This window comes from Heterodontus francisci, chromosome 26, assembly GCF_036365525.1.
Source record: "Heterodontus francisci isolate sHetFra1 chromosome 26, sHetFra1.hap1, whole genome shotgun sequence".
Classification (NCBI taxonomy): domain Eukaryota; kingdom Metazoa; phylum Chordata; class Chondrichthyes; order Heterodontiformes; family Heterodontidae; genus Heterodontus; species Heterodontus francisci.
Window position 1 is genome coordinate 42,251,211 of NC_090396.1, and position 14,518 is coordinate 42,265,728.

The 14,518-nt window shown below is 41.3% G+C and overlaps 1 protein-coding gene across 12 annotated transcripts in view; it reads left to right on the forward strand.

Annotated features, from left to right (window-relative positions):
• The window catches only part of tnrc6c1 (trinucleotide repeat containing adaptor 6C1), a 725,104-nt gene extending 710,935 nt beyond the window's left edge, over window positions 1–14,169 (forward strand). For all 12 annotated transcript variants that reach the window (XM_068058110.1, XM_068058101.1, XM_068058104.1 and 9 more), the window contains 4 exons: window positions 5,209–5,409; window positions 7,626–7,696; window positions 9,276–9,415; window positions 10,626–14,169. In XM_068058110.1, the coding sequence (XP_067914211.1) occupies window positions 5,209–5,409; window positions 7,626–7,696; window positions 9,276–9,415; window positions 10,626–10,986 (773 nt within the window). In that variant the 3' untranslated portion in view covers window positions 10,987–14,169. The remainder of the gene's footprint in view (window positions 1–5,208; window positions 5,410–7,625; window positions 7,697–9,275; window positions 9,416–10,625) is intronic.
• The last annotated feature ends 349 nt before the right edge of the window (window positions 14,170–14,518 follow it).

The window sequence follows — 14,518 nt, forward strand, 5'->3', positions numbered from 1 at the left end:
TGGTAAATATTGAAAGATTTCTTTTAGTTGTTGACTTGTTCTCTCCTCCACTGCGAGCGGTTCCATCAGTTAAAATTTTGCCCTACAATTTCATTTGAAATAAATTAAAGCAGTGTTTGAAAAGGTATGGTGGCAATGATGAGTGCACTGGCATAATGAGCTAAGCAACTTCCTCCTGTCCTGTAATGTCGGATTCTGTGTGTTAACTGAACTCCTTACGTTAGGTTTGCTTATAATTATTATAGACAAATGCCAAGTGTAGTCATTTTGACTCGACAATCTGTGGCATATGTATATGAGTTAAGTAGGCATGCCAAAAAAGACTTGAATTAATGGGGGTTTATTCTGCCTGGTAATTTTCTGTGCTAGCTCAGCCCCATAAGGAGAATGGCTGCACAGTTGTTGGGTGATATTTCTGCTGGTTTGTATTTTGTCTGAAGTTTAATACAGTTGACAAATCTTTCAACTGATGCACTAAACAAATAAATGTAGCAATTATTTTTGGAAAATAGATTTGCTCTCATGCATTTTCCTCCTTATATGCTTGCTGCCTTCCCCTTGCAGGCTTGGGGTCTCTCGTTCTTCTCTTCTGGCAACCTCCATCCTCCCCATCTTGTGCTTTTTGTATGCTCTTGCACTTGAGCTTTTGTTCTCTTGCACCCCTCATTCTCTTAAACATGGACTCCCATTTTTTTTTTGTACATGTGGTTAACTCTTACATGCCCTCTGAAATGGCCTAGCAAGCCTCTCAGTTGTACCTAACCGCTACGAAGTCAATAAAAAGGAATGAAACCAGACGGACCACCCGGCATCGACCGAGGCACCGGAAACGACAATGGCAAACCCAGCCCTGTCGACCCTGCAGAGTCCTCCTTACTAACATCTGGGGGCTTGTGCCAAAGTTGGGAGAGATGTCCCACAGACGAGTCAAGCAACTGCCTGACATAGTCATACTCACGGAATCATACCTTACAGACAATGTCCCAGACGCTGCCATCACCATCCCGGGTACCAGAGGTGGTGGCACAGTGGTATACAGTAGGGAGGGAGTTGCCCTGGGAGTCCTCAACATCGACTCCGGACCCCATGAAGTCTCATGGCATCAGGTCAAACGTGGGCAAGGTAACCTCCTACTGATTACCACCTACCGTCCTCCCTCAGCTGATGACTCAGTACTCCTCCATGTTGAACACCACTTGGAGGAAGCACTGAGGGTGGCAAGGGCACAAACTGTACTCTGGGTGGGGGACTTCAATGTCCATCAGCAAAAGTGGCTCAGTAGCACCACTACTGACCGAGCTGGCTGAGTCCTAAAGGACATAGCTGCGAGACTGGGTCTGTGGCAGGTGGTGAGGGAACCAACACGAGGGGAAAACATACTTGACCTCGTCCTCACCAATCTGCCTGCTGCAGATGCCTCTGTCCATGACTGTATTGGTAGGAGTGACCACCGCACAGTCCTTGTGGAGACGAAGTCCCGCCTTCACATTGAGGATACCATCCATTGTGTTGTGTAGCACTATCACCGTGCTAAATGGGATAGATTTCAAACAGATCTAGCAATGCAAAACTGGGCATCCATGAGGCGCTGTGTGCCATCAGCAGCAGCAGAATTGTACTCGACCACAATCTGTAACCTCATGGCCCGGCATATCCCCCACTCTACCATTACCATCAAGCCAAGAGACCAACCGTGGTTCAATCAAGAGTGAAGGAGGGCATGCCAGGAGCAGCACCAGGCATACCTCAAAATGAGGTGACAACCTGGTGAAGCTACAACCCAGGACTACTTGCATGCCAGACTGCGTAAGCAGCATGCGATAGAGCTAAGCGATCCCATAACCAACGGATCAGATCTAAGCTCTGCAGTCCTGTCACATCCAGCCGTGAATGGTGGTGGACAATTCAAAACTAACTGGAGGAGGTGGCTCCACAAATATCCCCATCCTCAATGATGGGGGAGCCCAGCACATCGAGCGAAAGATAAGGCTGAAGCATTTGCAACAAACTTCAGCCAGAAGTGCCGAGTTGATGATCCATTTCGGCCTCCTCCTGAAGTCCCCAACATCACAGATGCCAGACTTCAGCCAATTCGATTCACTCCACGTGATATCAAGAAACGACTGAAGGCACTGGATACTGCAAAAGCTATGGGCCCTGACAATATTCCGGCAATAGTACTGAAGACCTGTGCTCCAGAACTTGCCACGCCCCTAGCCAAGCTGTTCCAGTACAGCCAGAACACTGGCATCTACCCAGCAATGTGGAAAATTGCCCAGGTATGTCCTGTACACAAAAAGCAGGACAAGTCCAACCCAGCCAATTGCCGCCCCATCAGCCTACTCTCAATCATCAGTAAAGTGATGTAAGGTGTCATCAACACTGCCATCAAGCGGTACTTACTTAGCAATAGCCTGCTCTGTGACGCTCAGTTTGGGTTCCGCCAGGTCCACTCAGCTCCTGACCTCATTACAGCCTTGGTTCAAACATGGACAAAAGAGCTGAACTCGAGGTGAGGTGAGAGTGACTGCCCTTGACATCAAGGCAGCATTTGACTGAGTATGGCCATCAAGGAACCCTAGCAAAACTGAGGTCAATGGGAATCCGGGGGAAACCCTCCGCTGGCTGGAGTCATACCCAGCGCAAAGGAAGGTGGTTGTGGTTGTTGGAGGTCAATCATCTGAGCTCCAGGACATCACAGCAGGAGCTCCTCAGGGTAGTGTCCTAGGCCCAACCATTTTCAGCTGCTTCATCAATGACCTTCCTTCAATCATAAGGTCAGAAGTGGGGATGTTAGCTGATTGCACAATGTTCAGCACCATTCGTGACTCCTCAGATATTGAAGCAGGCAGTGTAGAAATGCAGCAAGACCTGGACAATATCCAGGCTTGGGCTGATAAGTGGCAAGTAACATTCGCGCCACACAAGTGCCAGGCAATGCCCATCTCCAACAAGAGAGAATCTAACCATCTCCTCTTAACATTCAAAGGCATTACCATCACTGAATCCCCCACTATCAACATCCTAGGGGCTACCATTGACCAGAAACTGAACTGGAGTAGCCATATAAATACCGTGGCTACAAGAGCAGGTCAGAGGCTAGGAATCCTGAAGCGAGTAACTCACCTCCTGACTCCCCAAAGCCTGTCCACCATCTACAAGGCACAAGTCAGGAGTGTGATGGAATACTCTCCACTTGCTTGGATGGGTGCAGCTCCAACAACACTCAAGAAGCTCGACACCATCCAGGACAAAGCAGCCTGCTTGATTGGCACCCCATCTACAAACATTCACTCCCACCACCACGACGCACACTGGCAGCAGTGTGTACCATCTACAAGATGCACTGCAGCAATGCACCAAGGCTCCTCAGACAGCACCTTCCGAACCCGCAACCTCTACCAACTGGAAGGACAAGGGCAGCAAATGCATGGGAACACCACCACCTGCAAGTTCCCCTCCAAGTCACACACCATCCTGACTTGGAACTATATCGCCGTTCCTTCACCGTCACTGGGTCAAAATCCTGGAACTCCCTTCCTAACAGCACTGTGGGTATACCTACCCCACATGGACTGCAGTGGTTCAAGAAGGCAGCTCACCACCACCTTCTCAAGGGCAATAAATGCTGGTCTGGCCAGTGACGCCTGCATCCCATGAATGAATTTTAAAAAAACATATGTTGTCATTCTTTGATGTGCGCGTATATTCTCTGTCTCTCGGAATATGGAACAGATGCCATGCAAAAGCAATTAAACCATTTTTGATTTGTTCAGATTGCATAGTTTATGTTCTCAGGTTAGAAGTCTTTGGAGGTATATTAACTTAGATTTTGAGGGTTATGGATAAAATTTGTTGAACCGTCCATCAGAAGATTGTTATTTAGAGCACATAAGAGTAAATAGTTTGTGAAAGGAAGGCATTGAAATGCACCACAACCCTTGTTGCATTTTGAAGGGAACATAAGGGCCAATTTTATAAAATTGTGCTGATCGCAGATAGCTTCAACCAAAGGGAGCAAATATTGGAGATTCGGCTGCATGCTGTCTACAATTTGCCATCCACCAGAATGCATGTGTGAATTCCTGATGCATTTGTGGCCAATGAGGCTCCCTGCTCAGGACCTGACTGGAAAATCAGCTCCATCATGTTTTCAGATGCAATTTTGAGTCGTTATGCTCAGTGAACGCAGTTGTTAACTTTCCACTGTCATTGTTTTGTACAGTTTTCAGTATGCTTCATGAAATTGGAGAATATAGCTTTTTAAGAGCCCTTGAAACAATGTAATTTGTACTCAAAAGTCTGGGTATCTGCATGAAGTATCTTGTAGTTCACTGGCTTTTCCCCAAGCTTTACTTTGAGGACTGATGCAGCAAAGATTCTGTTCTCTTGTTAGGACTAGCAGAAAAGTTAGTGTTGCTTATTATTCATGAAAATCTGCATTTTGGACTCTTTGGATTTGAGTGGCCGGAGTTAATTCTGTGAAGGCAGGACACATACGTTTGAACATCTTGGAAGTATGTTCCCCTTTCTAAGGGGCCTTTGCCATAGGTTTGGTGAATATTTCTGATTTGTCTATGGAAATTTTACTTGTGTACCAACCTATGCTCTACTAGGATTTTGATTCAGGCTTTTTTTTGTGGAAAGTTGAATAAATCTGAACTTTTTCCTCACTCAATGTAACTTACTCAGAAAATTCTCCTAATACATGCAACATATGAATTTAAGCATTCCTACATCAAAACGTTTCTCGGGACAACAAATTGTCAACAGAAATGTGAACAATTCTGAATTTCTTCATTGGTTCTATGGTGGTGCATGCCCTATTAGCAATAATGGAAGGTTCAGCCTATGAATTGATCACCAACAAAAGCTACACTAAACTGCCAGCTGCTTTTCTGAACTCTGGATTACAGTAACTTGCTGTGATATGTATTAGAATCTGTTCTGTGGTTATGCACATTTCTTCATATTCTTAAATAGAAATATGCAGACCAAGCTTGTGCAGGTTCCAGAGGAGCTTTGTATTTTGAGATTGAGAAGGACTTTCAGTGCTCAAAGGGTAAATGTACAGATACTCTAAGTGCAGAAGTGCTTACAAATATAGAACTCTAAATATTTCATAAAGATGATGTACCTAAAATTGAAATAAGTTTGTTTAACCTCCTGTTCTTGCCTAAAGCAGAATATATTTTTCTTGTATTTCAGCTAAACTGACAGATAAATCAACTTGGTCATCTGGACCCATTGCTCAAACTCAAGCATCACTATCGCATGAATTGTGGAAAGTGCCGCTAGGATCCAAAAACACTAGGCCGCCACCAGGCCTGACGAACACCAAGCCATCACCGTCCTGGGGTGTCAGTTCACTCGGACTCGTCTCAAGCTGGCCAAGCTCTTATTCCTCCAGTAAGACTTAACTTTTGCATTGCCTTGTGCATTAGGTAATTTGAAATTTGCCCAATATCTGAGTTTGCAGATCCCTCTTCACTGTGACCTAAGCTTTTGGATGCTAAGATTTTCATAATAATGAATGATGTGTTGATTTAGGCTGAATTGACTCTCCAGTGTAATTGCATTGCCGTTTGAAACAATTGAGAACATGAGAAAACAGAGGATCAGGTGTATTTCAAGAAATTAAATCCATAACCAGAGAACTCCCTAAATATGATTGCATATATTGTCAGACATTTAGAATTAGAACATTACAGCGCAGTACAGGCCCCTCGGCCCTCGATGTTGCGCCGACCTGTGAAACCATCTGACCTACGCTATTCCATTTTCATCCATATGTCTATCCAATGACCACTCAAATGCCCTTAAAGTTGGCGAGTCTACTACTGTTGCAGGCAGGGCGTTCCACGCCCCTACTACTCTCTGAGTAAAGAAACTACCTCTGACATCTGTCCTATATCTATCACCCCTCAACTTAAAGCTATGTCCCCTCGTGTTTGCCATCACCATCCGAGGAAAAAGACTCTCACTATCCACCCTATCTAACCCTCTGATTATCTTATATGTCGCTATTAAGTCACCTCTCCTCCACCTTCTCTCCAACGAAAACAACCTCAAGTCCCTCAGCCTTTCCTCGTAAGACCTTCCCTCCATACCAGGCAACATCCTAGTAAATCTCCTCTGCACCCTTTCCATAGCTTCCACATCCTTCCTATAATGCGGTGACCAGAACTGCTCGCAATACTCCAGGTGCGGTCTCACCAGAGTTTTGTACAGCTGCAGCATGACCTCGTGGCTCCGAAACTCGATCACCCAATGGACTGGGGATGGACTGGGGAATCCCACATTGTAATTTGGAGTAATTTTCTGAGTATACACTGACAGCAATAAATCTGTCATGCCACCAGTGTATACTCAAGAAAATTTGGGTACTGTATTACTGTAAAACTGTCAGTTTTCTTAAAGCTGTTCCTGATTGAAATGTTAATCTCTCTGCTTTATGTGTAGATAACTTGAGCTTTCTGATTTAGCAAATTAAATCAAGGTTGTAAAAAGAATCTTTAAAATCCCCCATTAGCGAAGTTAAATTTGGAGCTAACTTTCTTATTTTGGCATTCTATCTTAGAACTTAGAGAGATACAGCACTGAAACAGGCCCTTCAGCCCATCGAGTCTGTGCCGACCATCAACTACCCATTTATACTAATCCTACATTAATCCTATAATCCCTACCACATCCCCACCTTCTCTCAATTCTCCTACCACTTACCTACACTAGGGGCAATTTACAATGGCCAATTTATCCTATCAACCTGCAACTCTTTGGCTGTGGGAGGAAACTGGAGCACCCGGCGGAAACCTACGCGGTCACAGGGAGAACTTGCAAACTCCACACAGGCAGTACCCAGAACTGAACCCGGGTCGCTGGAGCTGTGAGGCTGCGGTGCTAACCACTGCGCTACTGTGCCGCCCTTCCTTTCCAATCTTTCTTTCAACATTTACTCAGAACTGTCTGACAGTTTTTTTTTTAATGGTTCAAGTTTTCTCTCGATTATAGAATAAAAATTGTTGGTCTTGTGTTGACATTAAATTGAATTGACAATCAGGACCTTTTATGAATTTTCAGTGCAGCTAAATTAATATGCATTAGTAGTAATATACTCGTACTTCAGTTTCATATTTGATTACCTTTGCTAACCTGTTGAACAAAAAACTGAAAAGAAATCACATTCCTATTCTTAAGGTGATATGCCAAATTGCTCCATGACACTAAAATAAAAGCAAAATACTGCGGATGCTGGAAATCTGAAACAAAAACAAGAAATGCTGGAATCACTCAGCAGGTCTGGCAGCATCTGTGGAAAGAGAAGCAGAGTTAACGTTTCGGGTCACTGACCCTTCTTCGGAACTTCCGAAGCAGGGTCACTGGTCACTGACCCGAAACGTTAACTCTGCTTCTCTTTCCACAGATGCTGCCAGACCTGCTGAGTGATTCCAGCATTTCTTGTTTTTGCTCCATGACACTATTGGATGCAAAGGAAATCCAAATGGCATTCAGCCTTCAAGAAGGATGGTGTATCTTTTCCATTCTAATATGTGAAATATAAATAGAGTACTGTAGTTTCAGAACACAAATGAATAGGATTCAACATAATCTTTCGCCTATTTTAGATTCTGCCTGGAGCACTGACAACTCTGGAAGGAACAATAGCTGGCTGGTTCTCCGAAACCTCACGCCCCAGGTAACAATCAAACCTTGGAAAAAGGTAGTATTCATTTATTGTAATGTGAAAGCAAACTCAGCCTTGCCCATGTCATTGGTTGCAAATTAGCTTGCACAGTGAACCTAAAATTTCCAAATTCAATATCTCTGAACTGAAAATGTACATTTTTACATATATATGTTTAAACAATACAAATTTGATCTTGCTGTGATTTAACAATATGAATTTAATTGGCATCCAATGAACCTTCAAATTATTCAAATAGATTATATTATTACAGGTTACACATTTGTCATCTGGTTTTCAAGTTGCTGAGAAAACCTATTTCAAATTGTGGTTTTTAAAGGTTAGGCTGAGGCTCCAGTTTATGTCTAAAAGCTTTCACAAATGGAAATTTTGAAAAATTAGAAGGTAAATAGGTGTTCATTCATTTTGAGTAATATGTATTACACACATTGAAACATCAAAACACAGTATTGTGCTATTTAAAAAGACACAAAGCTCCAGTAGTGAAGTATTTTTTTTAATTGCCCTGCTTCTTTCAGCAGTGGCACAGCGGTAACACTCTCGCCTCTGAGTCAGAAGGTTGTGTGTTCAGGTCCGTCTCCTGAGACTTGAGTACAAAACCTAGGCTGATCCTCCAGTGCAATACTGAGGGAGTGCTGACTGTCAAGAAGTGCTATCTTTCAAATGACATGATAAATCAAAGCTCTGTCTGTCCTCTCAGTTGGATGTAAAAGATCCCAGGCCACTCACTATTTTGAAGAAGAGCAGGAGAGTTCTCTCCGGTGTCCTGGTCAATATTTATCCCTCACCCAGCACCAATAAAAGTAAGAAGGAAACACAAAGCTAGCTCCTCACTCACTGTCTGTCACTTTCTTGTCCAGTGCATTTTTTATGGCTCCTTCAAAAATTAATATGCAGCATTCTCTATCATTTATTTAACATTTTTTTTAACACCGCATTGGAGTTCAGGCTTGTTCGGTTTGGTTCTGAGAAAAGTACATGCTTAATACACAGTTGGAAATGTTGTAATGTATTGGCAGTGCTTCACATGGTCTCCCAGTTTCTGTAAACTCATAGTGTCTGCACCATTGTACCAGTTTTTCTTCCCTCTCCATTCCCCTCCCCTCCCCTACCTCCAGCTTTATGTTCTCTACTTTGTAGACTGCTGTGGTATAAGGACAAGATCTTCAGTTGCTTCACTGAATTAAGTTACTTAGTTTTTTTTTCCTGTTTTCAAGGGTATTCTGGTTCCCATGAGCCAGAAATACGGATTGTTTACATTGTAAACTTGTCTTTCTTCAAATAATGTGATTAGTCACCACAATGTTACTCAACTGTCTGTTCAAATTCTGCGGGTTGTAGGAGTTGAGTCTTATTAGTTAGTCAGTTTCAGTTTAGCTAGAGATTAAAATGAATTGCACAATGTTGTAGACCTTGGGTGTTTGTAAGGAATTAATGTCATACAAGGTAAGTAATTTATCTCTTATAAATGTGACTTGTTTCAAACCAGAACATAAAATTATGGACACTTACTGTCTGCATTAAGATTTGAAAATTAGGCAAATAATGATGGTTCACTGTTTTGCTACAGATCGATGGTTCGACTTTGCGGACTTTATGCATGCAACATGGTCCATTGATAACATTCCATCTGAACCTGACTCAAGGAAATGCTGTGGTTCGCTACAGCTCCAAGGAAGAAGCAGCTAAGGCCCAGAAGTCTCTGCACATGTAAGCTGCTTATATGACTCTAGCCTAAGATTTTACCATAATTTAAAATTGCTTGGGTGTCGATCAGAAACCCTTGTTATAGTTATAAATCACTGAATTGACCTAAGCTCCTTTGTGTTTTCCTAATCTTTGAATTCAGGAAGAATAAATATTCTCAGACTATTTCTTTAGCTGTTCTCAGACTAGCTTGTCAGCACTGATTTAGTGAAGTTACTTTTCACTCTCCCCGCCTTCTCCTTTGCTGGTATACTGGATCCATTGGTGGCCGCTGCACACCTCCACTGGACCAATGGGTCGATCTCTTCTGGCTTGTGGTAAACTCTACACTTCTCCTCAGCCCTCTGTTTCCATTGAGCAACCTCCAGCAATGTGCCGACTTATAATCTGCCCCTCAAATAGATCCTCTATTAAATACCTCTCCCCAACTATCTCTGCACCTTGGACATTGGATCATCAGCGTGCAAGCTGACGTTACCCTGTCTAGGTGTGCAAGATGTCCACAGCGCAGTCCGATCTTGTATTTAATAAATCTCCAAACGAAACAGCTGAGAAATCTACGTCGAGAATTTCCACCTCCACCATTCTTTGATCCCAACGCAGCTGCCAGAGCTGGTACTGACAAAAATGTTGAATTCAATTATGAATTTTATCTTCAACTTAAGGGCTCAGACATGAACAAAAAACTTGCTCCAGCTTATGCAAACATATACATGGCAGATGAGGAAAATAGCATATTTGGAATGTGTCCTAAGCTACTTATGTTATTCTAGATAATTGAATGACATAGCAGTAGTTTGCACACACATGGAAACAGAATTAGAGAAATTTAATGTTCTGTGCAACTACTACAATTCCGTTAAATTAAAGTCACAATGCACAGGAAAAGCATCAATTTACTCGATACAACAGTATTTAAACTGTCACAAGAAAGCAAGTCACAAATTAGCAATAAAGGTATATTTTAAAGAAACTGAAACACGCACACTTCTTTACACACAAAGCTACCTTTCCAAATTCCAGTTCAAGCTTTACAATAGCTCTTGGTATTTCCTTTGTTTTAAAGGTTCTAGTTTGGATGCCAAATATCTACTAAATAACATTGTATGTAAAACCTGCTTTTAGTAAATTAAAAATCATGAATAATGCCATTCAGAGTACATATTTGACAGTCTGTTTTAGTTATCTAATGTTTGATCTTTCCTTTGTCCAGGTGCGTTCTGGGAAACACTACCATCCTTGCTGAGTTTGCCAGTGATGAGGAAGTTAACCGTTTCTTTGCACAAGGTCAAACACTGACACAGACCTCTAGCTGGCAGTCTAACACAGGAACCAGTCAGAGCCGACTTGGATCAAGCACCAACTCTCACGGATTGGTCCGCAATGATCTGGGTCACTGGAATACTACAAGCCTGAGTGGGAAAGGAACCAATGACCTCCTATGGAGTGGTGTCCCCCAATACTCCAGCAGCCTATGGGGGCCTCCTAACAGTGATGACACCAGAATAATTGGCAGCCCTACGCCTATAAACACCTTACTCCCTGGTGACCTTCTCAGTGGAGAATCCATGTAGGGAAAACCGATGATCTTGTGAAGCTAACAATCAGCACTAAACAACCCAATTTCGGACATCTTTTTGACCCTTGATCCACAACCTCTTTTGGTTGGGTAGGGAGGGCGGGCAGGGAAGTGGGAGGGAGGGAGGGAAAGGGGCATGGAAAGTCTACTTTTGTGAGCCTGGGTTTAGTATGCACATTGCCCTTGCTTTCATTATTTCATTTGATCCCAAAAACATATCAACACAAATACTTGAATCAAGCAGGCCAATAATGAAATGTGAAAACCGTCTAATTTACACTTCCGAGATGTTGTCATCACAAATAGGCTCAAACAAAAAAGTTTATTGTGTGTGTATGTGTGATGGTGCAGATGTGTGCATCTGTGTGTGTGTGTGTATGAAGTCAGTGTGTTTTTGTTTCTTTATACAGTATATGCTTTTATTTGCTTGTCAGTCAAATTATTAGCTTCTAACTTTGCACTGAGTGTCTGCAGCCCCTCCAGCTAATCTTACAAAGGGGGCCAGCAGCAATTCACGTGTAAATGTTTACTCAAGGACGCTCTTAAACAGTGTATGCTCTGGAGATGATGTGTATACCTACCTTTAGTGGCTTTTTTGTGGACTAATGCAAGAGAATTATTACAGGAGTATTGCACCAGTTTTCTTTCAGAGTATAAAATTTAAAAAAAATAAAAAAAAATGCCCTAGTTGAACTGTGGCCATAGCTACACAATAGAGTGGACCCATCCTGCAAGCAGGCAATGGGAAGCACTTGGACTGGATATTTTTGTGACTGATTTGGAGATGCCTGTGTCTGGTGTCCTCCTGTTTACAAACTTTTCGGAACTTTAAAAAAGGAAAAAAAAAGATGAAAAAAGGACAATTACTCTTCCATCGAAATCTATTCAGAATGAAGATGTGCTACTTCAGAACTCTGGGAATGAACAGTGTTGTATTTTTTTGGCCATTGTTGTGTATTTTTTCCTTCGTAAATGTTTGCTCACTTTCTTGCACACAGTGGATGATGTCTCAGGAAGGCCTGAATTTTCTGGGGAGCTACTCCACGCCATTTCATGTATTTTAACCCAACTTCTAGCACTGAAGAAAAGAAGAAAATACCTGTTTATTCTGTAGCAGTTACTTATTTACCAAATAATGGACACAACAATGTTTGAAGAGTGCTTTATGAAATGCTTTATGTTTTGAAAAGAAATCAATGCTTTTGATTGTGTTAAAGACAATTGACTAACATACTATAAAGTATGTTACTGTATAAACTCTCCTTGTCCCAGCCTGCTTGGATCAGGTAACTTGTGCATTATCTTTGGATAGGTTTTTATTGGTTTTATCAAGCTGTTGGCAAGAAAAAAGCTGGTTTAAAGAGGATCATGAACTATGCACAAATGGGTTCAAGACTTTGTTTTTCCTGAGTTTTAGTAGAGTGTATTTACTTGTTTCTTCTCAGAAGGTATTTACATCTCATTGCCATTATGTATATTCCAAGCCGAAAATAGTCTTGAGTTGTAGCAAAAGCCTGACTTTAAAAGATTTGGGGGGGGGTGGGGGAAGAGGGACTAAAAGTCTGTGTTTATTTCATTTTTGCCTTTGAATTACAAATGTTGGTAATCCAAGATTTTTTTTTTAAAAGTTGGTGGCTTTTAACATTTTCTCCTCATAGAATGTGATTGTAAAAAAAAAAAATGCACAAAAGATTGCTTTCTTGAACTTGGGCTTCTTGAGAACTATTAATTACAGTTTGTCCCCTAGCAGTTGAACAAGATCAATTAATGCATTATTTGTTTGAAATGAAGGATATTTTTATTCACTTGCACTGAGCATATCCAAAAGGTTCAGTGCATTGTGGTGAAGCTGCTTTCCTGCTCTATTCATTGTTTACTATGAAATTAGCAGATTACCATGGTGCATTGCACAAAGAGGATATACTCAGTTGACTGATGAGGTAGCCCATCCGACCTACAAAGATGATCTGTCAAAGTGGCTCTGAAACATTAAATGTTGAAAACTTAATAAACTGCATCAGAAACAAACCTCTTAAGCAATTCTAGGAAAGCATATAAAAAAAAATTTCCCAAAATATATAGTGTTATTGTTGAATATCTTTTGGTGAGATTCCCTAATTAAACTAATCAGTGAACCATTCCATGAGTTTGACAACCTGGTCTGGTACCAGTGAATGTGTGTGCGCGTGTGTGTATATTTGTTCGCAATTTATATCCACCCACTTGCTTGTCAGGTGCTGCCTATACAAAACCCTGTGAGTAAATGAAATTATTTAATTTGTAACTACAAAGTGACACCAGCATTCCAAATTGGTGTAGTCAGATTTGAAGAGTAATTGTACTGCTAATCCTGAGTTGTTATTGGAAGTCTTACTGAAGAGTTTTGTCTGCACCTCCTTTTCGGGGGAAAAAACTATGGTGGCAGTTTGTTTCAGGTTTCAGTACACATTGTGAAATTTGACTATCCTAGGCTGCCAAATGAATCTTGGAGGTTTGCTCACCTCTAAACTTGTATTGAAGAATTAGATTGCTGTACTGTATAAATGACAGGCTTTTGTATATAATTACTAGGATTCAAATTCAGATACAGAAATGTCATGTCAAAGCACTGTTGTAGTCTGAAAGATAAACAAAGTTGCTCACTTTTAAGCAGTTTCAGAGCCCAATGGAAGTGTTCAATGTGGGTGTGAGATATCAGATGTCAATGCCACCTCCAGCACTAAGAGGAATTTGTGTTTTTGTTGAAAAAGTGGAACTTTAAAAATAACTCTCCAAGCTTTACTTTGTAAAAATAGCAAAGCACAATAGCCACATTAAATGCAAAACAAAAACAAACATTTTAAGACGCAAGGATTTTTCAGGTGAAACATTTAGATGTTTAAATGCATTTGAAATTGAAGCTTGATTTGGATTAATCACCAGAAGTAAACAAGTTTGATCCCTTTGTTTACTTTATGACCTTTCCTCCTTTTCCCATGTTTCTTTAACTAGAACAAGGGACAGAACTGACACAAGCCCGAGCATTGAAAAAAATTGTGGCAAGCATTGTGCGCATACTTTGTGCAGCAGATAATCATCCAAATCAAGTTTTCACCTTGTAATGTTTAAAACACATTTTCATTTTTGCTGGTACAGTATGTATTATTGAATCAACAATGAATAAAAGATTATGCCTCCATTTGTCTCTTCTCTTAAAGCTATATGCTTTTACTTGACATACTTCAGCTATTAACTCCTGTAAGTTATGTGTGGAGTATACAGCAGGAATTGTTTTGACACAAAAACTGGAAATGAACACTGGCTTTCACTGGAGATTCATCCTGATCTATAGACTCTTGGCAATGCTGAGTATTTATAAGCACAGTACAAACCCAACATGCATTTCATGAGTTGCATTGTGAAGCTAAAAATATATTTAGCCAAAGATTTGGCCTGTTGGTCCATTAAGATTCCACCACCTAGACTTGAAATAAATGCATTTTAAATCTTACCAAAGCAATCAGATGAGAGCAGACAAGGTATGTATT